Source organism: Trachinotus anak, unplaced genomic scaffold, assembly GCF_046630095.1.
Source record: "Trachinotus anak isolate AG129_WGS33_773 ecotype Australia unplaced genomic scaffold, CSIRO_AGI_Tana_v1 ptg000004l, whole genome shotgun sequence".
In the NCBI taxonomy this organism is placed as follows: Eukaryota; Metazoa; Chordata; class Actinopteri; order Carangiformes; family Carangidae; genus Trachinotus; species Trachinotus anak.
In genome coordinates, this window is record NW_027273855.1 from 19,943,622 (window position 1) to 19,969,190 (window position 25,569).

The 25,569-nt window shown below is 44.1% G+C and overlaps 1 protein-coding gene and 1 long non-coding RNA gene across 2 annotated transcripts in view; one reads left to right on the top strand and one right to left on the bottom strand.

The window, feature by feature from the left end:
• Positions 1-25,569, top strand: part of LOC139620827 (nuclear receptor coactivator 3-like) — a 59,788-nt gene that overhangs the window by 22,560 nt on the left and 11,659 nt on the right. Inside the window, exons 2-9 of the mRNA XM_071476753.1 lie at positions 10,430-10,520; positions 18,502-18,609; positions 19,127-19,287; positions 21,286-21,386; positions 21,486-21,660; positions 23,734-23,916; positions 24,798-24,884; positions 25,038-25,178. Of these exons, the coding sequence (XP_071332854.1) occupies positions 18,521-18,609; positions 19,127-19,287; positions 21,286-21,386; positions 21,486-21,660; positions 23,734-23,916; positions 24,798-24,884; positions 25,038-25,178 (937 nt within the window). The 5' untranslated portion in view covers positions 10,430-10,520; positions 18,502-18,520. The remainder of the gene's footprint in view (positions 1-10,429; positions 10,521-18,501; positions 18,610-19,126; positions 19,288-21,285; positions 21,387-21,485; positions 21,661-23,733; positions 23,917-24,797; positions 24,885-25,037; positions 25,179-25,569) is intronic.
• LOC139620831 (uncharacterized) lies at positions 13,627-15,534 on the bottom strand. The gene is made up of 3 exons (XR_011690887.1): positions 14,738-15,534; positions 14,404-14,478; positions 13,627-14,007 (listed from the first exon to the last, which is right to left on the bottom strand). It is a non-coding gene; the product is annotated as an uncharacterized lncRNA (long non-coding RNA).

The window sequence follows — 25,569 nt, forward strand, 5'->3', positions numbered from 1 at the left end:
AACTCACCATGCATCCCATTAGGTAAGAAGCACCCCACTGACATGCACCCGCACCATCTTCAAGATAAGAGGCACCCCCAACAAACATTTTTGTATACACACACACACAAACACACACACACACACACACAGTTAGATAAGGATCCCATCCCCCCTCTAATGGGAAAGTAGATTGATACCGACAGAAAAAAAAAAAAAAGATTTCTCAAGATGTCGCTTTGCCCCGGCTTCTGTTTTAAATATTTAAAGCAACCATGTTTTTTTTCCATTGCATTAACATGGAATTGTTGATTTTCTCTGATGCTAATGCAACTTTGCTGAGTGCACAGAGCGGCGGCGGCGGCGGCGGCAGCGGCGGCAGCACAGAAGCAAATGAGTGGATCCTTGAATGTGCAGTTGATGTGTGCTGACAGTGATGTGCGTGCAAGTGAATGCAAGCTGATTTCTGATTGGGGAATATTGTGTGTAAGGAGGGATTGCTTTCTCCTGCACGCTGTCGTCTGGTTTCAAGGTGTGTTGCCTGCTCTGTGGCCGAGTGTGTGTTTGTTTGTGGGTGGTTGTGCATGTTGCCATGCAGTTTCCCTGCCTCTCCGGCATGAGCTTTTGTCTGTGGGAGTGATGGATGGCAGGCAGGCATCTAATGTGATTTAGATGCTCCACCAGGAGTGTGTGTGTGTATGTATGTGTGTGTGCTTGTGTGTTTGTGTGTGTGCAGCGCATGTGTATGTGTCCCATCCACATGTGTGCAGCTGAATCTGCAGTGTATGTTTGTCTATCTACCTCCCTCCCTCACTCCCTCCTCTGCTCTTTTTCTCTCCTCCCTCCCACCCCCACCCCCCCACCCACATCATTTTTTTTCCCCTGTGCTGTGCAGTTTTTGGACTCTGAGTAAATAAACAGAGGGAGGAGGGGGAGGAAAGGGAGGGAAGGAGGGAGGGAGGGGTGGTGTTTATGTGTCGAATCTGCTCCCTCACTGTCACCGCGGAGAACAAGAGCGCGAGGAGGAGAGTAGAGGTGGAGGAGAAGATGGTGTTCTCTCACTAAGACCACACTGATGGGTTATTGTGAGCCAATTATGTCCCATTCCCACTAAGGAAAAGTCTCACAGCTTATTCACTCACACTCAGACACACTCACACGTCGTCACACACTTGCATCAGCAGAAGAAGTGCTCTTTCTGCTGGCAGCTCGAGCAGTGAAGAGCTTGGGTTTTATCTGCATGCAATTATTCTTGTGAGGAAAAACACCTTTATACTGACATACTGTTCTTTCACACTCACCCCACTCTCCTTTTTCTATTCATTTTCAACTCCCCAAAGTTTCACTTTTTGACCTTTATTTCAACCTTTCAATCTTGCACCTCTTTCACGCACAAACCTGGCATCTCGATACGGGATACTGAACACATTTGACTGTTCACACCTGTCTTTTGGCGTGGGATTTTTTTCCTGGTCGTCGCCATATACACAAGATCAGTGATGCAGCAGTGTCATGATAGGTCGGTATGTTGTAGCGTCAGTGGACCTTATCCCCTTGACTGCCCTCTCTCCCTGGACATCCTCAACTACATTTAATATTATGTGGAATGTGCGTTACTTCAGCACTGTGTGTAATTATAAATTAAAGGCACTTGTACTTTACTCAAGTGTCAAATTTGGCCAGTTTTTATATCTTCATGACATTGTAGTTTTTACACAGTTTTACTGCATTTACACAGTTTTGACAGCTTTCATTAATGTTTTCTTCACATATTTTTATGTTTTATATTCATACAAAAGAAATTATGATGAGGTGATAAAATATGATGCGTTGCTTTAGATGAAATTGTCCAACTGTATCTAAAATAGTTATAACCAGCTCCATCTCAACCAACTACAACAGTAAAATGCTGTTTGCTCAGCAATGTATCAGTAATAATGATTTAATAATATTAGATATATTTTTCTGGATCAGTGCTGATCAGCACACTCCTCCTGTGGTTCTGCAACATAATGTTAACTAATGTTTGTCTCATTGTCTTCTCCTTCCAGCTTTTGTTCGCTTCATATTTGTAGTTGTGTGAGCTTTGGTTGCAGGTTATTGTCGTCTTTCAGACACTCTGTCTGAAAGACGACATACCCGACGACAATACCCCGCCTAGTGCACAGTACTTCTGGCATGAGTGGGAAAAATCACTTAAAATGGTTAACCGATTCTTAATATAAATGCTGATTTTTTTATTTTTAATTTTTTTTTGGTGATTGATTAATTGACTAATTGTTTCGTGCTTAGACAACTGTGTGCTGGGCTGCAAACCAGAACTGTTGATATCACTGTGAATTTAATAGTGTGTGAATTCTTTTGCCTGAAGTGCTTTGCAGCTGTATGAGTGTGTGGCTTTTAAAGTTAATTTAACATGCTCTCTAAAACGTCCTCAACTAAAACAAGGAGACAAGATGATGAGATATTTCCAGCTCAGTGTGTTGGAGCTTTATAAGCTAAAATATCTGGATTATTGAAATCTTGTTTGCTCTCTCACTCACACAGGAAGTATTTCACTGTAGCAGAGGGAGAGATGCCTATCTCGTCACCAGCAGCAGCCTCAGTAGCCCATAATGCACTGCAGCAAAAACCCTCCACTAATGGTGTCTACATTTTTTTGCTGAAATGCTCAAGCACACAAAGGCACATTTACAAATCATCTGAAGCAGCAATGATAATTAAATAAGATATTTTATTTGTATTAGCACCTCAAAATGCAGTTGAAAGAGCTTATGAATATGAATAAATATTCTGCAATCACAAAAATAATGCAACTAGTGCACAGTTTGTCTTTGGCCAAAGAAAATCACAAGTTTAACCACTGGACACAAAATAAATTCACTAATAGTTCACAAAAAAAAGCAATATTTTCAGTTTATGTAAACTGGAGATGAAGTGTTGACGTCATACTTAAGTTGCATATTAGACCATGACTGAGTTCCAGACTGATATCACAAAATCAGATCGTACGTACGTGTCTTTAGGGTGAGACATTTCCGACTTCAGCAGATACATGCGCCGATGCTGTGCAGCAGATTTAACCAAACTATGCACACAGTGAACATCATTACTGCACAGTGACGTTCAAATGACAGCCACACTTCTGAGTGCTGGGGGAGTTGAAATTAAATCATTAATCTGCCATTAATTTTTAGATTTTGAGTGAGGAGGAGGAAAACGTCTCCTTCTCATGTTGCCTCCTGGCTCCATGCATTTTGTATTTGCCTAACAGTCTAATTCAACAGACCGGCAATAAATCCGACCTCCATGAAACTTATTACGTTAGGTTTTAGTTCAGACTGCTTTAGCGAGGTGTTGATTCGTCTGTGTGATCATTTGAAGTGTGCTGCTGTTGGACTGTATTGTGTTTGTCTTGCATATTGTTTCTGCTGTGAAAAGGAGGAAAACCTGTTTGTTGCAGTGGCAGCAGAATAACCATCGGAGGCGTGGTTAGAGGTGGAGGGGGGGTTGTTTTATTGATTGACCTGTTCCACTAATTAGGCCTGAGCAGTCCGGAAAACTATCCACCTCCACAGCCTGTGGCCTCGACGCGCCTGTGCTAAATAACTTTAGACACCCCCCCCTCCCCCAACCCCTATTTCTGAACAGTTTCCCTGCAATTTCACTGCATTTTTTCCTTCTCTACCTCATGAGGCCTGTAACTAGGTAATTCATTCTCTCTGTAATGACAAGAATGTTTGAACTGTTTACTCACTCTGAGATATGACAGCCTTGTCTCTCAGTTCATTGTTAATTACCTCACAGAAATGGCCTTCTGTGTTGTGATAATGCATACCTCCTGCATAATTGACGGTTTCCAATGAGGTGTTTTATTTAACCTAGTTTTCCGCATGACTATGCAGACATGTTCGACTGTTGGGTCGATGCGCGCCGCACTTGAACACTCTACATGTTCTGACGCTGAGATTTCTTTACCACATACACATCCACAGAGTTATTCCATGTGTGGCTGTTAGTTTCCTTCCCGGTTCAGCTGAAGGTTAGAAGTGAGGACACGTGTGGTTTACTGTCCTCATCTTATCAGAGATGTTTGTTGGCTCTGTAACGTTACTGTCAACACTTAACAGACAAGAATGTGTTCATTCCTTTGTACAGTCCACCTCACCCCCCCAGCCTCCATCCCTCTCTCTTTCCTTTCCACACACATGTTCAGCACGTGGCCGGGTTCAAATAAAGTAGCAGGAGCTGTTGTTGACATGCTGGTTAAGGTTTGACTGAAACACAAGATTACAGTTCAGCGAAGCTTTTTAATGATCTCTGTCATCCCTCATTTACCATGATGCAGTGCAGCTCACGTTCTCGGAGAGTGTTCATGAAGGTAACGGAGAGACACTCTTCAGCTGTACGACTGCCCAGACCTGACTGTCGCACACTAATTTACTGCGCACACAAACACAGTGTCAACATTAACACTGAGAGAAACAAGCGGGGTATTTGTGTACAGTAGATCATTGACAAATTAAGGAAAACTCTGACTTAATGGGTGGAGAAACCTAACAAATGCAAATGCTTTCCTGCAGGGTATGAGGGGTCACTGAAAACTTACACTTGTCAGCCATCTATATATATATATGTCAGGATTAACACATCACAAGCAATGGCACAATGAAGCAGGGTGGCGTCCGTCATTACTATCTCAGCGTATTGCGGTACCTACACCATGGTTACCAAGCAAATGAAGACGGAGAACCTGTTTTTTAAATTTGCATTTTCCATTTCTTAAAGTTTGTCGTCAGTTTAACTCACTGTAACTCACTTTTCAACTCAGTGAACTGAAAGTGGATCGGTGAAAGCAGTGGTGCTGCTGCTACGTGCAGTTAACAGTCATTTCCCAAAACAGACAACAATCAGAAACAAGTTGCAATAGTATTATTAGCTATTAATGTCTGCTTTGATATTGCTTTCCATAGCATTCCATATATTTTGAAGTTGTCACCAAGGATGGGCAGTATGGTTGAAAAATCAATGACAATGATATTTATAGTGAAATATTTTGAACAGAACTTATGATTTTTCTCTCTCGTGGATTATCAGGCAAAACTCTTTATACGCATTAAACTGCTGTAACTCATTTTGCTTCGAAACTTCAATTTGAATTACAAAATAATCATTTTATGACAATATGGTTCTGCTGCAAGCTGATAAACTCGCCCAGCCCCAGTTGACACAGTTCAAGCATAAATTCTAGATTTATAACATTGATAAATCAAACAAATCAATAGTCATCCAGTCATGCTAGCAGCTGTGTGAGGAGGTACTTGGGCAAATGCTAACAGCAGCATGCTGGCATGGTCAGAATGACAATGTTAATGAATATCTGTAGGCAATTTCACAGCAATCCATCCAATAGATGTGGAGATATTTCAGTCGGGTGGTGCTAGAGGAAAAGTCAGAGGATCACCAGAGTCTGTAGGATTCATCCTCTGGGGCAAATGAATGTCTGCACAGACTTTCATGGCAGTCTGTCTCTCTCTAATGCACTCCAAGTAAATGTAATGAATTGGCATAGTAACCACAGTGAGAATTGTAACTAGGCTGTAGTCAAGTATCTCAGCTGACACTTTCAGCTGCAGACAACTAAGTTCATGAGGAGAATTTAGAATATGAACAGAATTAAAGGAAAAAAGTATTTGTACTCAGTGAGTTCTTGGAGAAGATTGCCTGTTTTATTACATGAGTGTCAGCCTGTACTCAAAGCAGATGTTGCACTGTAATGCCATTTTAAAGTGTCCTCGAGCTATTATTACAAAAACTACAATACAATGATTTTTCTCTTCGTTTCTTTTTATGGTCACTTCATTTGATCAGTGTGTCCTCTCTGCAAGCTTAGTCAGCTCCTGCAGATTGGTTGTTGTGTACTATAGCGTGGCGCTGTGTGCTGTGAGTTGGGTTTCCTCTACCTTCTTGGAAAGGATGACTCATGCAAACGCCTGTTTCCTTTTTTGAATATGTAAATGCATGTTTGATGGCAGCCTACAGCAGACACGCCCTGGATGGCTGGATGAGTTTTAGTTTTAGACCTGCCTGGCCTATTTCTGCCCTGAGCCAGATGCTTTCCCTCTGCTTTTCTTCATCCTCCACCCCCTCTTATCCCTCTCTGAAGTGTGAAGTTTGAAGCAGCAGGCTGTGTGCTATGATAGCAGTAATTGGTCTAAAGATGGAAAGTTCACTCTCACTTTGTCGCTGAACTAAGAAGCAATTTGTTTTCAATGAGTGTTTTATTTTAGCACGGTTAGTTAAGAACAATATAACATCAAAGGACTATTTAACGGCAAAGAGAAGGGGGGGTGTGGATGACGGAGAAAGTGGAGAGACTGGCACTTATTGTCTCGGGTGAAAAGCAATGCTCTGTCTCGCACAAGTTCATTTCAGATGGCGCGGGGTAGCTGAGAATGGCTCCCCTCTTTGGTACCCCCTCGTCTGTGGAGCCGAGCTTTGGACTCTGAGTTTTTTATTAGCCTCTGTGGTCTGATTTGTTTAAGGGGAGGCAAGATGCCAAGATGTGGCTCGGCTCCTATTTTGCTCCAGTGTGAGTGCTGGATTTGTTGGAGGGGGACTGGGCGAAGCAAAATTAAAGCAGAGTCACCCAAAGAACACACACACTCACACACACACACACACACACACACACACACACACAAACACACAGTGTACTTTTATGCATTCTTCACTGTGCTGTTGTGTATGCTGGCTAGTGCTCACAATTTCCCTTATTCACAGTCTTTACAGAAGACAGACGCATAGAGAGAAAAATCCTGTTATAGAAAGAGGAGAAGGGGGTGAAGAGAGGGAAAAGAATTAAGCTCACAAAGAACAAACTTGTGGATCTGCTTGAATTTCATTTGGCTATCTATCAGTTGCCTCAAGATGTTTCTTAAAGGCACAGATCCTTTTGGCTGGGTGTGGATGTTTTTTTTTTTTTAAGGGTGTGTCTAACGCTCACCTGTCGCGATCCGGGCTGTGTTGTTAGTATATTCAAAGATAACTCAATTTAACATGCATGGGGTTGGTTTTGGATATCCTGGTCAACAACTATCTCATGTAAAATGCTGTGCTGTGTCTTCACCGGTGTTGGCTTCATATATTCATTTGTTTATTCTCTGTGAGCTCTGGCAAAAGAAACTGTATGGTTGTGCGGCAGAAAATTAGAACCTGGCTTAACTTTTATTGCAACGCAACATCATCTGGTAAGGTGCCACATTAACCAGACCCTGTACCGCAACTGTTAACCTCACAATTGTCACAATGAAAGATAAAATGATCGCCCCGTGATCACCTTCCAGAGTTTTAACGCAGGGCAGTTTTCATGTCGGAATATCCGCTTGTATTCATTGTGATAGGGTCCAGACATGGCCCCGCTCTGTTGCTGCAGGCAGCACGTCTTGTGTCAGTCTAATTCCTGAATGGATCCAAGCAGACAGGCTATCAGCTCTGATTACAGGCTTATTTTGGAGGTCAGGTCTTTTTTTTTTTTTTTTTTTTAAATGTTTCTTTTGGGTTTACTGCCTCAGGTCAGCTTTGACAAACATCACACACACTGACTGATGAGTGTCACACAAGTCCAGATTGTAATGGACTTTATTACTGAAAGAAAAAATGTTGTCTCTCTCTTTCTCACGCACGCACATGCACACACACACACACACACACACACACACACACACACACACACGGACAGAGTGATATTTACACAGTTGGTCGGCACGTGGCTGTCAGTTTTTTCCTGGTTCAGCTGAAGGTGACAGATGAGGACGGGTGTCTGGACTCACCGTGTTTATGGTGTTAGGGCTGTTTATTGGCTGCTTACTTTTACAGTGATCACTAACGCACTATCTGAGAAAGCGTCCAGTCCTTCATACTCTGTTCCTGTTCAGCACGTGGCTGCAGTCAGATTCACAGAAACACTTAACAACACGGTACAGTGGCTCAGTGAAGGCGCAGTAAACAAACAGCACTACTGTATGTGTGGAGGTCAGCTTGAGGAGCACTGTCATCAGAGGGCAGGTAGATGTAGATCACCACTGAGCCCAGAGGGAAACTGGAGCATACAGGTTTCTCCTCACTTGTTGTTCGTACAGATCATGGCCCTGACTACTGAGAAACTGTAATACAATAAAAGAATTGGTAAATGAAATGATGTTAATTTGATTATTTTTAAGCCAAAGTTTGGCTAAATGAGCAGCTTTAACACAGGTGTGATGAGTTTCAAGGTGATATAAAGCAACTTTTTGGAACGGAGGAGAAACCACAATTCATCAGCTGTGAGTAGCATAACATGGAAAGAGGAAGAAATCTCAAAAGTCACAACCAACTAGCCGCTCAGTTCAATCTTAAACTCTCACAAGCCTCTCATGCTTGTACAGCTTTGAAATGCAGAACCGTCATTGAGATCATTTATCACGATACACTCGTGACGCTAATGGTTTCTCTTTGAACATTCGCAGCAAACTGTGAACTCTGGCTGCATCTGCATTGAGTCTTTAAACTGTGTAGCTTTAACAAGTGGGAGATGCTGTTATGTAAGATATTTATTGTGTTGCTCAAGTGCACTGATGAAATACAAGGGCACAAACATTTCATACAGTGAAAGGGTGACGGCTTGTTTAGATTTCGGATGATGAGTTGTTGATTAGCGTGAGGAAATAAACAGACGTGACGAGAGGAGGAGAGCGGACCGTGAAAAGGCGAGCTTAAGATTTCTCCATTGACTCAACCTCTGCATCTTAAGCTCATTCACACTGCTCTCATACTTTAGGCTTTGCGCCGGTATGAGCAGCACCATGTGCCGTTAACTACATTCACCCTGGTTTTCACGGCTCTGTCGACGTGAGCACAAAGAGCAGTAACGATTGCTCTGAAGGGTCTCTTGTCTGTGCTCGTGGATGCTGCACAGCACTACTTTTTATTTTTCCCCAACTTGTAGACAAAAAAATGGAGTCAGTTACTCTTTGTCACAGCTGAGCTATTAATTCTTCTGCTTAAGCAGTCGCTCTCTGGCTCTATTTTTCTCCCCTTTCAATTAATAGGAAACACATTGGTCGAAGGAGGGTCTTTGTTGGTGTGTGAGAGTCCATACATCATCTAAACTAGAGCATGCACCCCTCCTCCTCCTCCTCATCCTTGAGTCCTAACACACACACACACACACACACACACACACACACACACACACACACAAACAGCCCCCATCTGCTCCCAATCATGGGTGCAGCCAGCGGTCAGGTTGCTGATGGTGAAAAGTGCACAGGCACGCGCTTCCGCACACACACACATGTAAACATACACAACATAGGCACACTATGCACAAGGTGAACCACAGAGACACACACACACACAGTCAACCTGAACTGAGAAACATGCGCTCTCACACGACACTCTCACACATCCTCTTTATAAAAATGAAAGAAAACCTACTCTGTATCTCCTCTACTCGCACAGACACACAGACACACACACAGACACACACACACACACAATGAGGCACAGTGACAGCTGAACATGAGACATCCTGGCGGCGTGCTTCACTGATGACAGGGTGTCATGGAAACGCCCAGCGTTCTCCATGGTTACGCACTCTTTACCCCCCACAGGATACTCTCTTATGATTGTTCAGACAGAACACTTGAACTACTATAACAACTCAGTGTGTCCAAAACACACACACACACACACACACACACACACACACACACACACACACACACACACACACACACACACACAGATTGTTTCTTATCAGGATCTAAATGGACACAAATTAGCCTATTATGTGCTTTTGGGATTAGAGTGATGATTCAGCCTAATAGTCTGTTTTCGTACTCTTGCTCCGAGTCCATAAAGCTTGAGAGATATTTGCCAATAAAGGCTTGACGTTTAAATCCAGTTGTATGGGTCTGGAGTGCTCATTTAGCAGGAAAGACGTGGAAGCACTTTATTGTACCTTTCATAGATAGAGCGACTGGCTGAACCGTGGATCACATGCTGTCGTCACTTTCAGGTTTCAACCGTTTGGTTTCCTGTAAAACTTGTGTCTCAACATCCCTTTTCATATGCGTGGGTGTCTGTGTCTGTGTCTGTGTGTTTGTGTGTGTGTGTGTGTGTGTGTGTGTGTGTCTGGCTGTGGGAGCGATCTGTGTGTTAATGCAAATGCACAGGAGCCACAATATGTTTGCTCTGTACGTGTGCACCAGTAATGAAGACAAAGGCACATAGCGAGGCACGGCTCCCTCACAGTTCCTTCTGCTCATTAAGCCATTAATGCAGCTTCCTGTGCATGTGTCTTCAGGCCTCTGATTAATAATGCTGCTTGTTATTCATTAATATCACCATAATGAACGTGCACAGTTGAGCATGATTGTTAAACTTTTTTTTTCTTTTTCCTCTCCAGACTCCATTGATCAACGCACATAGGACCACACCCCCAGAGTGAAGGGGAAGGGGGGACCTGATCGTCCATCACCTCGGCTCCTCGTCGCAAGGTGGGCTAACATCCCATATGGTTGGCATGGTAACGGCCTGCTGGGTTTAGGTTGAGCAGTTTGCCACAGACAGTTTCTTGTTGTTGCCACGTTCTTGCAACATCCTCCTGACCTGAACGCAGAGAACAGTGTGTGTTTTCCAAAGCAAATGTTTTATGGAGGTGTTTTGTATTTGAGGTTTGGATTCTGGATTTTGGAAGATGGAGTAGTTTGTGGAGAGAGAGAGAGAGAGAGAGAGAGAGAGAGAGGTGGTGGTGGCAGCAGCAACAAGAGGAGAAACAAAGAGGGTTGAGCAAATGATTTTCAGGCAGATGAGAAAATGAAGAGTGGGGAAAGACAGCAGGGAGACAGGAGGAGAAGTCAAATTATTCTTTATGCTCTACCTGCCACAAAGGCTGAAAGAGAACATTCATCTTCTACCCCTGTCCGCAGGTGACAACAACAACACACACACACACACACACACACACACACACACACACACACACAAATGTACCCAGACTTAACCACACTGTCTTTCGTTCACGTGCGTTCTCACACATGCTTCTGCAGACGTGCCGCTGTTGCACAGATAGCAGGAGCGATTGTGTAAGCGGCGAGGTTCTTTCAAGAGGGGAGGAGGGAGAGTCCAAGACCAGACAGAGGAGATACTGACATGAACAGGAAGAAAACCAGGGAGGGTGAAGATGAGGAGGGGCAGGTCGCTCTGCATAGAGTTGCAAAGTGGAAGGAGTTATTTCTGGTGTTCAGGGTACCCAAAAGTACAAATCCCATTCATTTCTCTTCATAGATAATGTCACAGGAACACTACTTATGCTTGAATGGACCTAAAACTCTCCTGGTTGAATCATCAGTGCAAAAGTTGAGCAACTGTGTTAGAAAACATCTGGTTCTTAAATAAAAAGTCAGAGGAACTCCATAGTTACACTGTGTAGAAACCTAATACACATTCAGCAGTTCACATCATTTTTACTTCTGGAATTTGGGTCAGTTTTGGTTGAAATCAGCATCTATGGTGCACTGGTTTTTTTTTTATCTCTGTTGCAATGACAAAGCAGTTTGAATTTGCTTCATTCATTCATTGCTTAATTCATGCCTTCACCTCCATAGCCAGAGGAAGCTGGGGCTCATGGGTGTAGTAGAATTGCAGACCATCCACTGACCTTGAAACAATATCTTGATTAATCAAGTAGTCTATCAGCAGAAAATCATTCCACAACAACTTTGATACTTAATTAACCTTTTAAGTATTTTTAAAGCAGAAATTCTCTTTTTCTGACTTCTAAACTTCTGAATATTTGCTTCTTTTTTTTTTGTCCGCTGTGATATTAAACTGAATATCTTTGCAGTTAACAGAAGAATCAAGAAAACAATTGACATTGCAGCGCTACCATCCTCCCTGCCAAACAAACTCAGAAACAAAGTTGAAATAATTCAAACTGATGATGGTCAAAACTTGTGTTGTTTATAATTAACCGCTTAACCGTAATAATAATAACAATTTTGACTGATAAATTCTATCAGTTACACAGTGAAAATATCCTGGGACATCAGCATTATCTAGATCATATTCTCTGCCTCAGGTCTGACAGTCAGGAGACTGAGCACCAGACTAACCCCACAGTCCGTCCACATGTTGCTATTTCTGAGTAGAAACCAGTAGACAAGCTGTCCCCTATGCAGTGAACTGAGATAGATCTGGCCTGTTTATTTTATCTTGAGGTTTAATGCTAGTCCAGCTCTGTGTTGCGTGAGCAGTAGTCCGGCTGTTCACACCAGAACAGATTCTGCTCCTCTGCTCTTTTTTTAATCACACATAGAGCTGATCTTTATAATAACCTCTTCTGCAACAATGGAGTTAGAAGGACCATTGTTATGTGTGATGATCTTTCATTCATCTTTCCTTCCTGTGTGTGTGTGTGTGTGTGTGTGTGTGTGTGTGTGTGTGTGTGTGTGTGTGTGTGTACTTGTCTGTCTCACTCTCTGCTGAGGCACTCTGGCACTTTAACCCCTTTGTATTGATATTTTTCATATTCATTGTATATCTCTGGATGATGGAAATGTAACTGCAATTTTATTGTATGAGACAAAGCCAATACATTTCTCTTGAATCATGAATGTTAAGAGCCACTGAGGATATAATTGAAAGCAAACACTGAAATGGAAGTTTACAGTGGGGAAAAATACTCTTGTCCATGGCTTGAACAGTCAAAGCGAAGCAGCTGCAGCTCTTGTCATGTCACTGGTGTGAGCTTACAAGGCCAGACCAGGGCCGTGTGCCTCTGTTTTGTCAACAGAGATTATGAAAGAGCGGCTGGCAGGCAGGCGGGCAGCGGGGGAGGCAACAGTGGCGCTATTTGCATCACCCAGTCTGAGCACACCCGCCCTGCTAACTCTGTCACCTTCCCTCTCCCTCCCTGTCTCCCTTCCTCTCTGCTCCCCCCTTTTGTCGCCAGCACCCTGCCCAGATTGTCCCGCCTTCATGGTCTTATCCTCCCCAAAAAAAGAACGAGCGGAAACAGAGACGCCTGTCAAACAAACACACAGGAATTTTGATGGCAGCCAGTGGCGCAGTTTTGCCGTCTCAGCATTTGAGAGAAGGTTAATGAATATGCTTACCCAACCACGGCTTCACACAGACAACAGACACCTTTTTTTTTTTTTTTAGCTTTTTCCTTAAATTAACAAAACTTTCGGGGTTAACCTTGAAGCTCTCTACTACACAGCAAACTATGAGAGCTTCAGTTAAAGCTGTGACATTGACTGAATCCACTCTGGGGAATCCCAGGACGTTTCTGATGAGATTCAGACAGGAATAAAAACTGCCTGTGTACAGTACAACAACATCATCAGGTCTAGGTAGTATTTTTGTTTTTTTTTTACTTGCTCATTTTTTCCCATACACTTGTCATCAGCCCCCAGTAACTCTTTCCGACATGTTCTTATTTGTTGCATTGTGTGTGTTTTTTTTTTTTTTAATTTCCTCTGCTGTGACTCACTCTGTCGTGGGAGGTCTGTCGCCTCTCCACTTTGTTTTCTGTCTTCCCAAACCACTTTTTTTTTGCTTTCAGTTTTTAACTGCTGTTCATCATTTTAATTATGTTCCCCTAGAGTGTGAGTTTAACTCACCAGTGTTATTGAAGCACTGCTCATCTCATTGCAAACATGTTTATTGAAGCACAACAAAAAACACAAATTTTGAAGCATTTGACTGAGGGAAAAGTGAAAAAGTGCAGTCAGTGTAAAGCCATAAGTGTGAAAGATTTCAAGAATTTGGTTTTGTGTGACTTGAATAATCCATCCATCCATTAGCTATACCACTTATGTTTTTTTTTTTTTTGAGGGACATGGGTGGGCTGGAGCCAATCCCAGCTGACATTGGGCGAGAGGCTGGGTACATCTCGGACAGGCTGCCAGTGTATCACGAGGCTTGTCTTGAATAAATTAAAGAAATTCAGAACTGTGCACAAAAACTTTCTCCCTCCTCCTGAAAATGAAAAACATAACCAGTGTTCACATTTTTTAAAATAAATATTATCTGATTGATATCCATGAAATGAATAGTCAATATTGAATGTTTCATCTACAAACTCTACAGCCTCTCAGGACTATTGTTAGAAACAATAAAATCTCTTTGCAAACTTAATTTTCCTTTTGCTATAATAAAACATCATGTGATTACTCCAAAAAAGAACTGAAACTAAACAGAAAGATTAGAGGCTGAAAAGTCACATGCATCCAACAGTTTAGTTTCTCTGAGTTGAGACTAGTAGTGAGGCTGAGATGTAGAAGTCAGCATGAAGGTGACAGAAGACAAGCTGTTGGGTCATTAAAGTAAAGATTGTCTATCCTGTGGGAACATCAAGGAAATCTGCACACTAACCTTGACCCAACCTGGTCTGTTTCACTGTCATCGCAGCACACGTCTGGATTGGATACAGTCAGACTACTGTAAAGGCTTCAGCAGCAACAAGGTTACACATTCACAGAGACAAATGAAATGCATGTTTAGTTTGCCTCCATTAAGTTTACTGGAATGAATGTATCTCTTAATTACCATCTTCTATACTTAAAGAAAACAAAATCAGTTTAATGAACTATGTAACACTGTGAATGAGCTCATTTTACATATTGAGGAGGTTTTTCTTATGACAGATTAATTATGAAAATGATTTTTGCAGTGTGGGGCAAAACAAAACAAAAACAAAAACTCTTACCAGTCAGGGTTATCTTGTGTCCTGTAGCATGTGAACTTAACTGGGGTTGGATTGCATGCTTTCTAATTTATGAGCTGAGCTGTTTCCTCTGGTTTTGTCATAAAGCCAGTGTGGTTCCTGGTGAGCAGTGCTCCCACTGGACTCCAGGGTCACTGGCAGGTTGCTGTCCTGTAGCAGACCTCAGGAGTTTAGCTTCACCCCAGGTGATGCCACAGCAGTGTTGACCCGAGTGAGCCTCCTTTCACACCCGTCTAATGACCCAGAAAATATGTGGGTCAACTGTCAGCGTGAAAGTGGTGACCCCTTAAAATCACACAGGTCAAGATCAGGGTTGAGAACCAGGTCAACCTTAGTGTGAAAATTCAGTGGTGCTTACCTGCATGGGTGTGCTTACCTGTACCTGTCCACAGAGGAACAGAGAACTTTCTCATGATGGTTCTGGAGCTACAGTAGATACCGCTGTAAATTCTTTGTCCTACTCTCATCTGTGTCCCTGGCCAAACCATAAGCAGCTACTGCTTAGTGACCACTCGGATGATCAGGTTCCCACTCTGATTAATGTCTTCGAGTCATCTTCAACTATATGATTTAGTCAATAGACTTGAAAGGACATGCAGCCAATCAGAGGTAAATGTGGAAGTTGTATGGCCTGGGGAATATGTTGACTCTTAGCTGCTACTACTCAGTAGTAAGTAAATGTAAAAAAAAAATGGTGCCTGAGAGTCAAAGTACGTTTCCATTATGTACTGTAATATTCTGAAGAGCATTTTCAATTTTCACAGAAAAAACACCTTTTAAATTTTATAAAAATCTCAAAAATATCTCTGCTTGGCTGGAGTGGGAATGTTGGCATATGAATAAAAGCAAAATGTAACTAAATGAAAATGAAAACAGGGTTAGCAAATTAATCATGGAGCATGTGACCTAAACATCCACTGTACCCGTCGTCTCATTACAACGTCTTCTGCAGTGGTTATCATGGAGCCCAAGTGGATTTTTTTGTCCTGATTTTATTTTGCAGGTTTTCTAGAAGTTTGGTTAAAATTTGCACTACATTTGGAAGGAATCGCCAGCTGTATAGAGGGGCAAGGCATGATAATTGTAACAGTGGACATTTTTTCTTTCCTGGCTGCATGAAATGGGTGTGAATGTCACATTGTCTGATTTTAGGAACTTACACAAATTGTCGGCTGCATCTTTCCCATGTCAATGTTTAAAATGTGAGGACGGGGTTTCTGAAGCTGTTCAATAAGGGTGTAATAATTCTGAAACAGCGATACAAATGTCCACCATCTCATGACCTTGTGTCACGATACCGGAGGTCAGAACCGTGTTGTGTTCTTCTGCCATCTTTTTTGTTTTCACAATCATTTTGGACGTCTTCTCAACATTGACAGACCAACTCCACACGCCAGCGAAGGCTTCAATTCCCTGCATTTCTGCTTAAGTTTTCTTGAGCTCTCATGCAAAATGTGCATTAGCCCAGGATCAGAAAACTAAACTTGCTGTTTACTTCTTCCTCACTCCCTCACATCTCAGTCTCTCTCCTTTAAATTGCCATCTCAGTGCCCATCTCTGCTCTCCCTCTTGCTGCCCTCCATACTGCCATCTCTGTATCCCATTTCCCTCTTTACGCGTCTCAATTCCGCTGCCCCCTGCTGCTGTATTGTACCCACCGCAGCCCCGCTGCCTCTGTGCCACCAGGCCCCATTGCCTGTGGCGTGTAATTGACTTTCTCCCTGCACTGGAAAAGCGGGCAGCCCGCGCCAGGCTGGAGGTGACCCATTTCCCTGGGGCATTCAGCAGCCTCCTAATCAACCATTCTCTGGGGCCGCCTCATTCACTCCGCAATTAGAGCAACTCCCCCTTTGAGAACTCCATCAATAGGCGGGCGGGCGGACTCGATCGGCAGAGTGCAAAGATGGAGTTTCACTCAAACACTTTGCTTTGGCTCTTTGAATTCTGAACCCTCTGACTTTGTACATCCCCCTCTCTGCTTTTTGCGTCTTTTCCCTTGTGGTAGGTTTCATCAGACAACAGCAAGCGGGGGTTTTGTTTAATGATGAGCAGCAGACGGGGAGGCAGGTAGATGGGCACACAGGGAGGCAGACAGGAGGATAGGCAAGAAGAGATGCAGGTAGGCAAGCAGACAAAGGCAAAGAGACAGTCAGACAGACAGTCAGATGGGAGGGACTCAAGGGAGGGATTAAAAGAGAAATTTGAAAGAAACTCAAAGCAGGAGGGATTGAGCAAGAGGATCGACGCATCTTCAGAGCATCTCATGCTTTTAGAAGAAGATTCATGAGTATTCCCTGTTGTTGTCTTGCAAGGGAATACACTTGTGTTTCACCTGGTTCTGGAAGACATGCATGAAAGCAGCCTTCATATTGATTCTGTCTCAATAAAGAGGTGTGTTCGCCGCTTGCTTTAGCCGGATATGATCCTGTTCGGAGCCGAGAGCACACGACTGCAGATTAGAACTGTCTCTGTCCAAGAACAAAAAAAAAACAAAAAAAACGAACGCAATCAGACGTTTTCATGGACTGCTCTGATCCCACAAGAAGGAGCCCGAGATGATGGTGCATGATGATTAAATAACAGGCCGGCATCTCTCCCCTGCCGTTGGCCTGATTTGCTATGCAGGAGAGGCAGTGCTCTGGTCAGAGGATAACCATGTAATCAATGGAATGAAAAAGCTGCTCTGGCTGTGAAGGTTAAGAGGGGTACTGGAGGTTTTCAGCCCACTCTGTGTGCCACACATGCATTCAAAACACACACCAGACAGTCTGAATGTTACATCTCCTCCTCTAATTCCTCCTCCTCTCACCTGTTCCCCTTCCCTCCTGTCTTTCTTTGACATGCCTTTATCTTTCTTTCTCTTGGCTCGCTCCCTCCCACTGCCTCCGCCTCTTTTCGCTCTGATTCCCCCCCCCCCTTGTATTTTTTCTTCCTCTGCATTTTCTCTTTATATTCTCTGTCTCCCACTATATTTGTGCTCTCTCTCCCTGTCATTTACTTTCCTCTCATCCCTCCCTCCTTCCATCCTCATTTCCCTCCCTCCCTCCTACCTTTCCCCAGTGTCAGCTGCTGTCACTGTGGCAAAGAAAATGACCAATCAGAGCTCACTTTACAAGACCGGCTTCTCCCTCCCTCCTTTATTCCTTCCGTTCCTTCCCTCTGTTCCCTTCTCTTCCTCCTCCTCTTCACCTCCTTTTGTCCCATCTGCCTCTCTTCCCCACAACCTTTATCAGCTCACTTCCTGGAGACGAAATGTGATGCATTATGGGAGACAGACGGCTGTCTAACGGGGTTAGTTGTGCAGCGTGGCTTATCATCAGAGACACTGCTAATCCTGAGTGCGAGTGTGTGTGTGTGTGGATGAGCTAATGAACTCATACATGCGCAGGCCCACACACACAAACAAACACAACCTCACATGCTCACTCTCATTTTATCCAATGAGGAGGAGGAGGAGGAGGAGGCCGACGAGACATGTTTATGTTCGTCAGAGTCTGCCGAGAGAATATGATTTGCATGATGTAAGCATATTTTACCCTGCTGTGTACTCTTTTGCGCTGTATCCACTTTACAACCCGCCTTTGTATTGCTTATTTTTGCTGAGGTCTAAAGGAAGATTCACATGACTTCTTCCCATCACAATTACCTATTAACGAAAAGGCCTGTAGGGGCTATATAACCTCTTCTCTGTCTGTATTAAACCCTTATTCACACCTGTGTATGTGTGTGTTGCTCCTTCCTCTCAGGTGCTGATATGTGTACACGATGAGCGGACTGGGGGAGAACTCCATGGAGCCTCTGAGCTCAGAAAACCGGAAACGCAAGCTCTCTACTTGCGACACGCCTGGTCTGGGGTGAGTGCGTCTGATAAGCGCAACAGAGGGGAAATGCAGGAAAGTGGGCTACTGGGTCAGTGGTTTCTGTAGACCAGGCCATGTGTCTCCTTTTGTCCATATATGCAGTGACAAGTAAGAGCCAAACTGTGGGCACAAAAAAAAAAAAAAAAAAAAAAGATGTTGTGTGTAGCTTTGTTAGAAAAAGCACCTTTTAAGCTGAATTTCATTAATTGGAAACTGACTCTGAACAACGAACAACAACGACGAGTCGGACTATCTCTTTGGTTGGAGACAAGACACTGCACCAAGCCAAGAAATAGTCCAGCACAAAATCCATAATTTGTCACCAGTGTAGCCCCCTGCTCTCAGTTTTTAAGCTAAGCTAAGTTAATCATGTCCTGGCTGTAGCTTCATATTTAGGCCACAGACTTGAGAGTCGTATTGATCTTCTCTACATATAAAAAGAGCACTGACAGTTTGGGAAAAGTGGAGTGGCATTAGCTTAGCTTTAATCTCTGCATGTATGCCCCCGCAGGTGTGAGAGGAAGCGTCGGGAGCAGGAGAGCAAATACATAGAGGAGCTAGCAGAGTTGATCTCCGCCAACCTCAGCGACATCGACAGTTTCAACGTCAAACCAGACAAATGTGCCATCCTCAAGGAGACTGTGCGCCAGATCCGCCAGATCAAAGAGCAGGGTGAGTGGACACAGTTGTCTGAGATCCTGAAGGCCGCTGAAGGCTGGAGCCAGACAGCTGTACTGCAAGTCAGACGGACTGTTTAAGAAGTGTGTGTGGGAAACGTAGGGTAAGGTTCTGAGGAGAGAGAGAAGGGTAGAGACAGCTTTGGGTTAGCAGACACACACACACACACACACACACACACACACACACACACACACACACACGCCTCAGAGCCCAGGTGCAAGGACGAATCAGTCATTCATCTCCCACAAATTTCACAGCCTCAACTGTTTATGTTTGGGAGGAAACATTGGCAATGCTTTGTGAACCTGTCATTCGTGTGTGTGTGTGTGAGTGAGTGTGTGTGTGTGTGTGTGTGTGTGTGTGTGTGTGTGTGTGTGTGTGTGTGTGTGTGTATGTTATGAGCATGCACAGCTGTGTGCTGGCCTCGCCAGGGGCTGTTTAATTGGACGTTTGCAGGTAATCACATGCTCATCCATTCTGCTGAACTGCCAAATTATTAGTTCTGTTACAGCTGCTGTTGTCATAGTCCTGTCTCCATTATGCAGCGGTCATTTCTGCAGTGAACAGTTTAAAAAGCTGCAGGCTGAGACGTTTGCTTTGCAGAGGCACCATCAGTGCAGAGTGGACATTTTTCACTCATACATCCATGCTCGTGTCAGTTTACATTTTTCTGTTCAAGGTGAATTTCTGGAGATCAAGGGGCAGAGCCGCTGGTGAATTTTGTTCTTGTGTTTCTGCTCGGCTCAGTCAGTGTCTGCCACCTCGACAGGAAGGGGAAGAGGCTACAGCTGGCCCTGATTGGCTGCTGACATGTTGCCATAGTTACAGGAAGTGAAGACATAATGACACGGGCATTTAGACTCGTCTCTCTCTTTCTACCTGTTCCTCTTCTCCTCTTCTCACTTTCAGTTGTGCTTCCTGCCAGTCTTCATTTTGTTCTTCTCTCTACAAACATTCCTGTTCTTCATCTCACTTGGATTTAATGTACCCTGCTCCTGTGTCTCCTCCTCCTCCTCCTCTGCTTCCCTGCTTTTTCCCCCCTCATGTCTCATCTGTATTGCAGCACAGTGAGTTGCAGCATCCTCAGGTTTGCCCCCAGCATCTTAAGATATTGAGTGAACTGATGGAGTGCAGCCTCTCTCTTTCTGTCTCTCTCACACTCTGTATCATTCTCTTTCCTCTTTCTCTCTCTCTTTTTCTTTCAGTCCTTCTCTACCTAACTTCACAGAGCCTGGCTGTGGGCTGCAATGGCTTTTTTTTTCTTTGTGTGGGTATCTGTTCCCCTCGGGAGCTAATCAGATAGAATGATTCCTGTAGCCGAGCAGCCCCCGCCTCTTTCTCAGACCAAAACCTGTATTAATACAGCAGCCCAAACACCAGCCGTTCTCTCTGAGCATCATCTCCGTCCACGTCGCTCTGTGTCAGCTCCGGTTCATCCTGTCTCCCTCTCTTAATCTGTCTGTCTTTCTTTCCCTCTGTCAGCCTCAGCCCCTCCATTAATTCAGGTGCCTCAGCTCCTGCCCCTGCACCATTACAGCTTCCAGAGCCTCTCCAGCTCTCTCCCGCGCTCACTCCCTCTCTCTCTCAGCCCCAGCCTACCAGACAGTCCCTCAGAGTCTGACACTGAATATAAAACACGGAGGACGGCTGCTACCTGCTCCACATGCACCCAGCCCTCGACTCCTCCTGACGGGCTCCTCAGAGAAACCTGCCTCCGTCCGTCTCCCTCCTCACCTGTAGTTTTAAATCCAAAAAAAAAAAGAAAAAAAGAAAAAAGAAAGTGAAGATTGACAAACGCTGCCCCCTGCTGGTGCAGCTAGATTAGTGAATAACTGGCTGTTTCCTCTGATTTCAGGTATCGTTGTTCTCACCTTGCATTTTTACTCTGCTGTTTTTCAGCGTCTTTGTAGGCACCTGGGCTTAAAGTGGCTGTTTTGTGCTGTTTCTTAACACATTTCCTTCCTTTTCCCTCCCTTTCCTCTCCTGCAGGAAAAGCTTCATCCAACGATGACGACGTGCAGAAGTCAGACGTGTCCTCAACAGGTCAGGGGGTCATCGACAAGGACCACCTGGGGCCACTGCTGCTGCAGGTGAGTCCAGCTCTCCTCCCTGCTTAATGGGATATTTATTCAAGGCTTTAATTGGCCAGCTGGCCCAGTGGTGACTCCCTGTCGCTGTGCTCCTCTCAGGCTCTGGATGGCTTCCTGTTTGTGGTGAACCGGGAGGGCAGCATCGTGTTTGTGTCGGACAACGTGACGCAGTACCTGCAGTACAAACAGGAGGAGCTCATTAACACCAGCGTGTACAACATTCTCCATGAGGACGACAGGGAGGAGTTCCACAAGAACCTGCCCAAAACCAACAGTGAGAAACACACACACACACACACACACACACACACACACACACACACACACACTTCCACACATAAAGACACTCAGAGGGAAGCTGCTCAGAAGTAAACCCTACTTGACATCTTCCACAGGGCCAAGGTATAAAACAAACTTTGAGGGGTTACAACAACTCCGCACGTACGTGGATGTAAACTCTCTCACTTATTTATTCATGCTCCTCCATTCTTAACTCCTGCTCTTATTATAATGAGGAGCTCCTGGGAAGCCTGTTCATGTGCATGAGAGCTTTTCAGAAAGACACACACACACACACACACCTGACAAAACACTCGTGCACAGAAGCACCCACCCACCCACTTGGTGCTAAGCAGGCAGAGCGTAGCGCAGCTGTCAGTCACACTCAGTGGTCCAGACAGTGTAAAACAGGCCTGAGCTCTATTCAGATCCCATGGCAGCCATCTGGAAACTACTTACTGCTGAATAATGCACCTCCACACTTTCCTCTACTTAATTCACAGTGTTTTCATGTGCATATATATGTTTTATCATGTATATTTACGTGCCTATGTCAGTAATGTGATCGCATTTTCTGATGGTGCTGTGTGTGTGTGTGTGTGTGTGTGTGTGTGTGTGTGTGTGTGTGAGAACCCATGAGCATGTGCACAGAGCACTATTTATAAAGCTGATTAATTATGGATATATGTGCTCGACTGAACCTGCTACTTGATTAACTCTGCCGTAATGTTCCTAAGCAGCGGCGGCTCCGGCGTGTCATTGACACACTCTCTCACTTATTCCTCCTCTTCCCCCTGCACGCTGCTTTATTCATTCACTCTCTTTATCTTTTAAGACTCATCTTTTATCTACTTTTCCTCCCAGCGCCCCTTGTGCCACTCTCAACTCACTCTTCCTCAGCTTCATTCATTCTTAATATGGCTGCCTACTAAGATGAATATTGTGCTTGTCTGTTTCTCAACCTGCTTCTCGCTGCTCTCCCACCCCTCATTGTGTCTCGCTCTGCTGCTCTGCCCCTTCATTATCTTTCGGACCCGTGAATGAAATGCGCTCCCTCTGCACATTCCTGTGGGATGACCGCTGACCACGCCAGCTACAGTTAAATACACACTCTCGAGCACCCGTTACGTGCACATACAGTTACAAAAACAGACACACACTCGTGTGCAAAACATGGAGTGAGCTTTTGTTGTTGGTCAGTGTGTTTTTTTGACCCCTCTTGTCTTGCCTCGCTGTCGGCTAAGTGTGTATGAGGGGGAGATGTCGGCCCCAGGGAGTGTGCTGCATTTTCTCTGTCGAGGAGAGAAAGCCAAGGCCTTGTTAAATCACCTCTCACTATCAGTTAGCCCCCCCCACCACCACCACCACCACTACCATCCTACCCCCCCACATGTCTCGCTCTCCTGGGTTCTCTCTTGTATCCTCCCTGCACCTGCCAGACAGAGACCTCCAGCCAGCTCAAGGCCCTGATAAGACTTCACACAGACCTTGGAGGACAGTTGGATGTCTCTCTGAAGTTTGCCTCTCCTTTTTCTCTCTTCCTCCTTCTCCCCTGTGAAGGTGACCCTGTCTAAATGTGCGTCTGTGTGTGTGTGTGTATGTGCTGTGATGAGGAGTCAGGGTCTAAATGAGGATAGATGGCTGAGTGTCCCTGGCCTCTGCCCGCTGCAGAGCAGACTGAGAGGGAGAGATATTGGAAATCGACACCTTGGCTACATTAATCCTATGGTCCATTTAGCCAGGGATCCGAACAGCAGGAGAGGCTTCTGCCACTCAATTTAGGAGGGAAAATTCATGTTGCACTGTGGTTTGTTTGTTGTCTTATTTATATATATATATATATATATATATATATATATATATATATATGCTGTGTGTATACTGTGTGTGTGTGTGTGTGTGTAGATCAGTGGCAAGATGGGGTGTGAGCTTTTTGTGATATTTGATTACAGGCTGTCCGTTCATAGTTGCGTGTGGTTTTTCAGTCTCTGGAGTTTTGTGCTCATTCCTTTTTACTCCCCAGTGTAAAGCTCTGTCAGCATGATGTGTTTGTTTGTGTTTCCCTTAGTAAATGGGGTGTCGTGGGGAAATGAGGCTGCCCGACAGAAGAGTCACACGTTCACTTGCCGGATGCTGGTCAAATTTGGCCATGTCCACGGCCCCATGGAGGAGGGGCCAACAGGGCCGCGCTACGAGACCATGCAGTGTTTTGCTCTTACCCAGCCCAAGGCCATGATTGAGGAGGGGGAAGGTACGCTGGCACAGTCACACACATTTACACACTTTAGGTTTGTGATAAGAAGATACTATTTTTGGTTTTTGATATGTTGAATAAAAGTGGAGTCATATTTTTTGGCAGTAAGCCCCCCTCCCCCCTCAAAAACTGTGTTGTGCGTCTTGTTACTTCACTTGGACGTTTTGACCTTCACTGTGCAGAACGATGTATGTTCAAAGTTTGACATTAGAAGACTGTTTTCTAATTCATCAGCTGAAGAGGGAAAGTTTCTCTGTAAGACTTTTAATATGTATGAGCATGACTTTGTGACATCACAGCTAGTTTGGAAGGCACTCACAGGCCAGGATGCAAACCCGAAAACTCCAGTGAACCGAGACTGAGAATTGACTTAACAGTGATGTTGGAGAAATCTTGTGCCCAGCTGTGAAACTTTAGAAAAATATTTGCCCATTTATAGATTCTTGATTTTTCACTTTGATATAAAAGTAAATGTAGCTGTAAAGGTAGTCAAACTTTTCTGTGGAAAATAAATTATTATTCCTAGCATTTTGGATGCATGGACACATAAAATCTATGTGAAATTGTTTTAATATATATTATTATAATCACAGTAATAAAAATACCCACACATTCACAGAAATGTGACAAAGAACATTTATGTCATAGGACCATCATCATTGGCACAACTTCTCCTATAATATGGGACTGTACATCTTATTACACTCGCTTGACACCTCTTCAAAAGGTTTAAGGAAGCAAACCACCTTCACATGTATTTCTCTAAAATCTGCCCTTTTTTCTGCCATTTTTTTGAGTGAAAACCTAAAGCAATGAGCCTGAAGTACATGCAATGATCACCAAACATTACTAACACTTCTCTCTTCTTTCACCTGCAGACCTGCAGTCATGTATGATCTGTGTGGCCCGTCGGGTGACAGCTATGGAGAGAACAGAGAGTTTCAATACCCGGCATGAGCTCTCAGGTGAGGGATGCAAACTCTAAATGCAAACACAGAAGCTCAAACAGGCCGTGACGTTCTTTTTTTTTTTTTTTTTAATCCATGAACTGGTTTGACCCTCTTCATCTGCTTGTTTCTTTCCATCCACTTCTGTCCTCGCTGTGTCCTCCCTGGCAGGTAAACTGATCCAGATCGACCAGAACTCTCTGCGGGCGTCAATGCGTCCGGGCTGGGAAGATTTGTTGAGGCGTTGCATTCAGATGTTCCTGCAACACAGTGATGGGCAGCCGTGGTCACACAAACGCCACTACCATGAGGGTGGGTCGCACACAAGCACACATGTACCTGAATCAGCTGAAGCGCTTCAAACTTAGTGAATTCACTTTGTTAAGTGCTGTTTAATCCACAATGAAAGAGCTGGAGGCAAAAGCATCAGGAAATCCCTGTATTTAATTAACAATGTACTCAGTCTTCTATCTTACAATGTTATACTTACAGCTATGAACACTGTATACTCTGACTGAAATTATTTGTTTTTAATTAACTGTTGCTGCCTACCCTGGCCAGGCCCCCCTCCAGAAAGACTCTCTGAATCTCAATGAGACCTCCTGGTTTAATATATAAACACACACCTCATGCATTAGTGTATCAGTATTGATCTCATGAATATGAATGTCGGAGCACTACAACATTGATCCTCATTGTAATC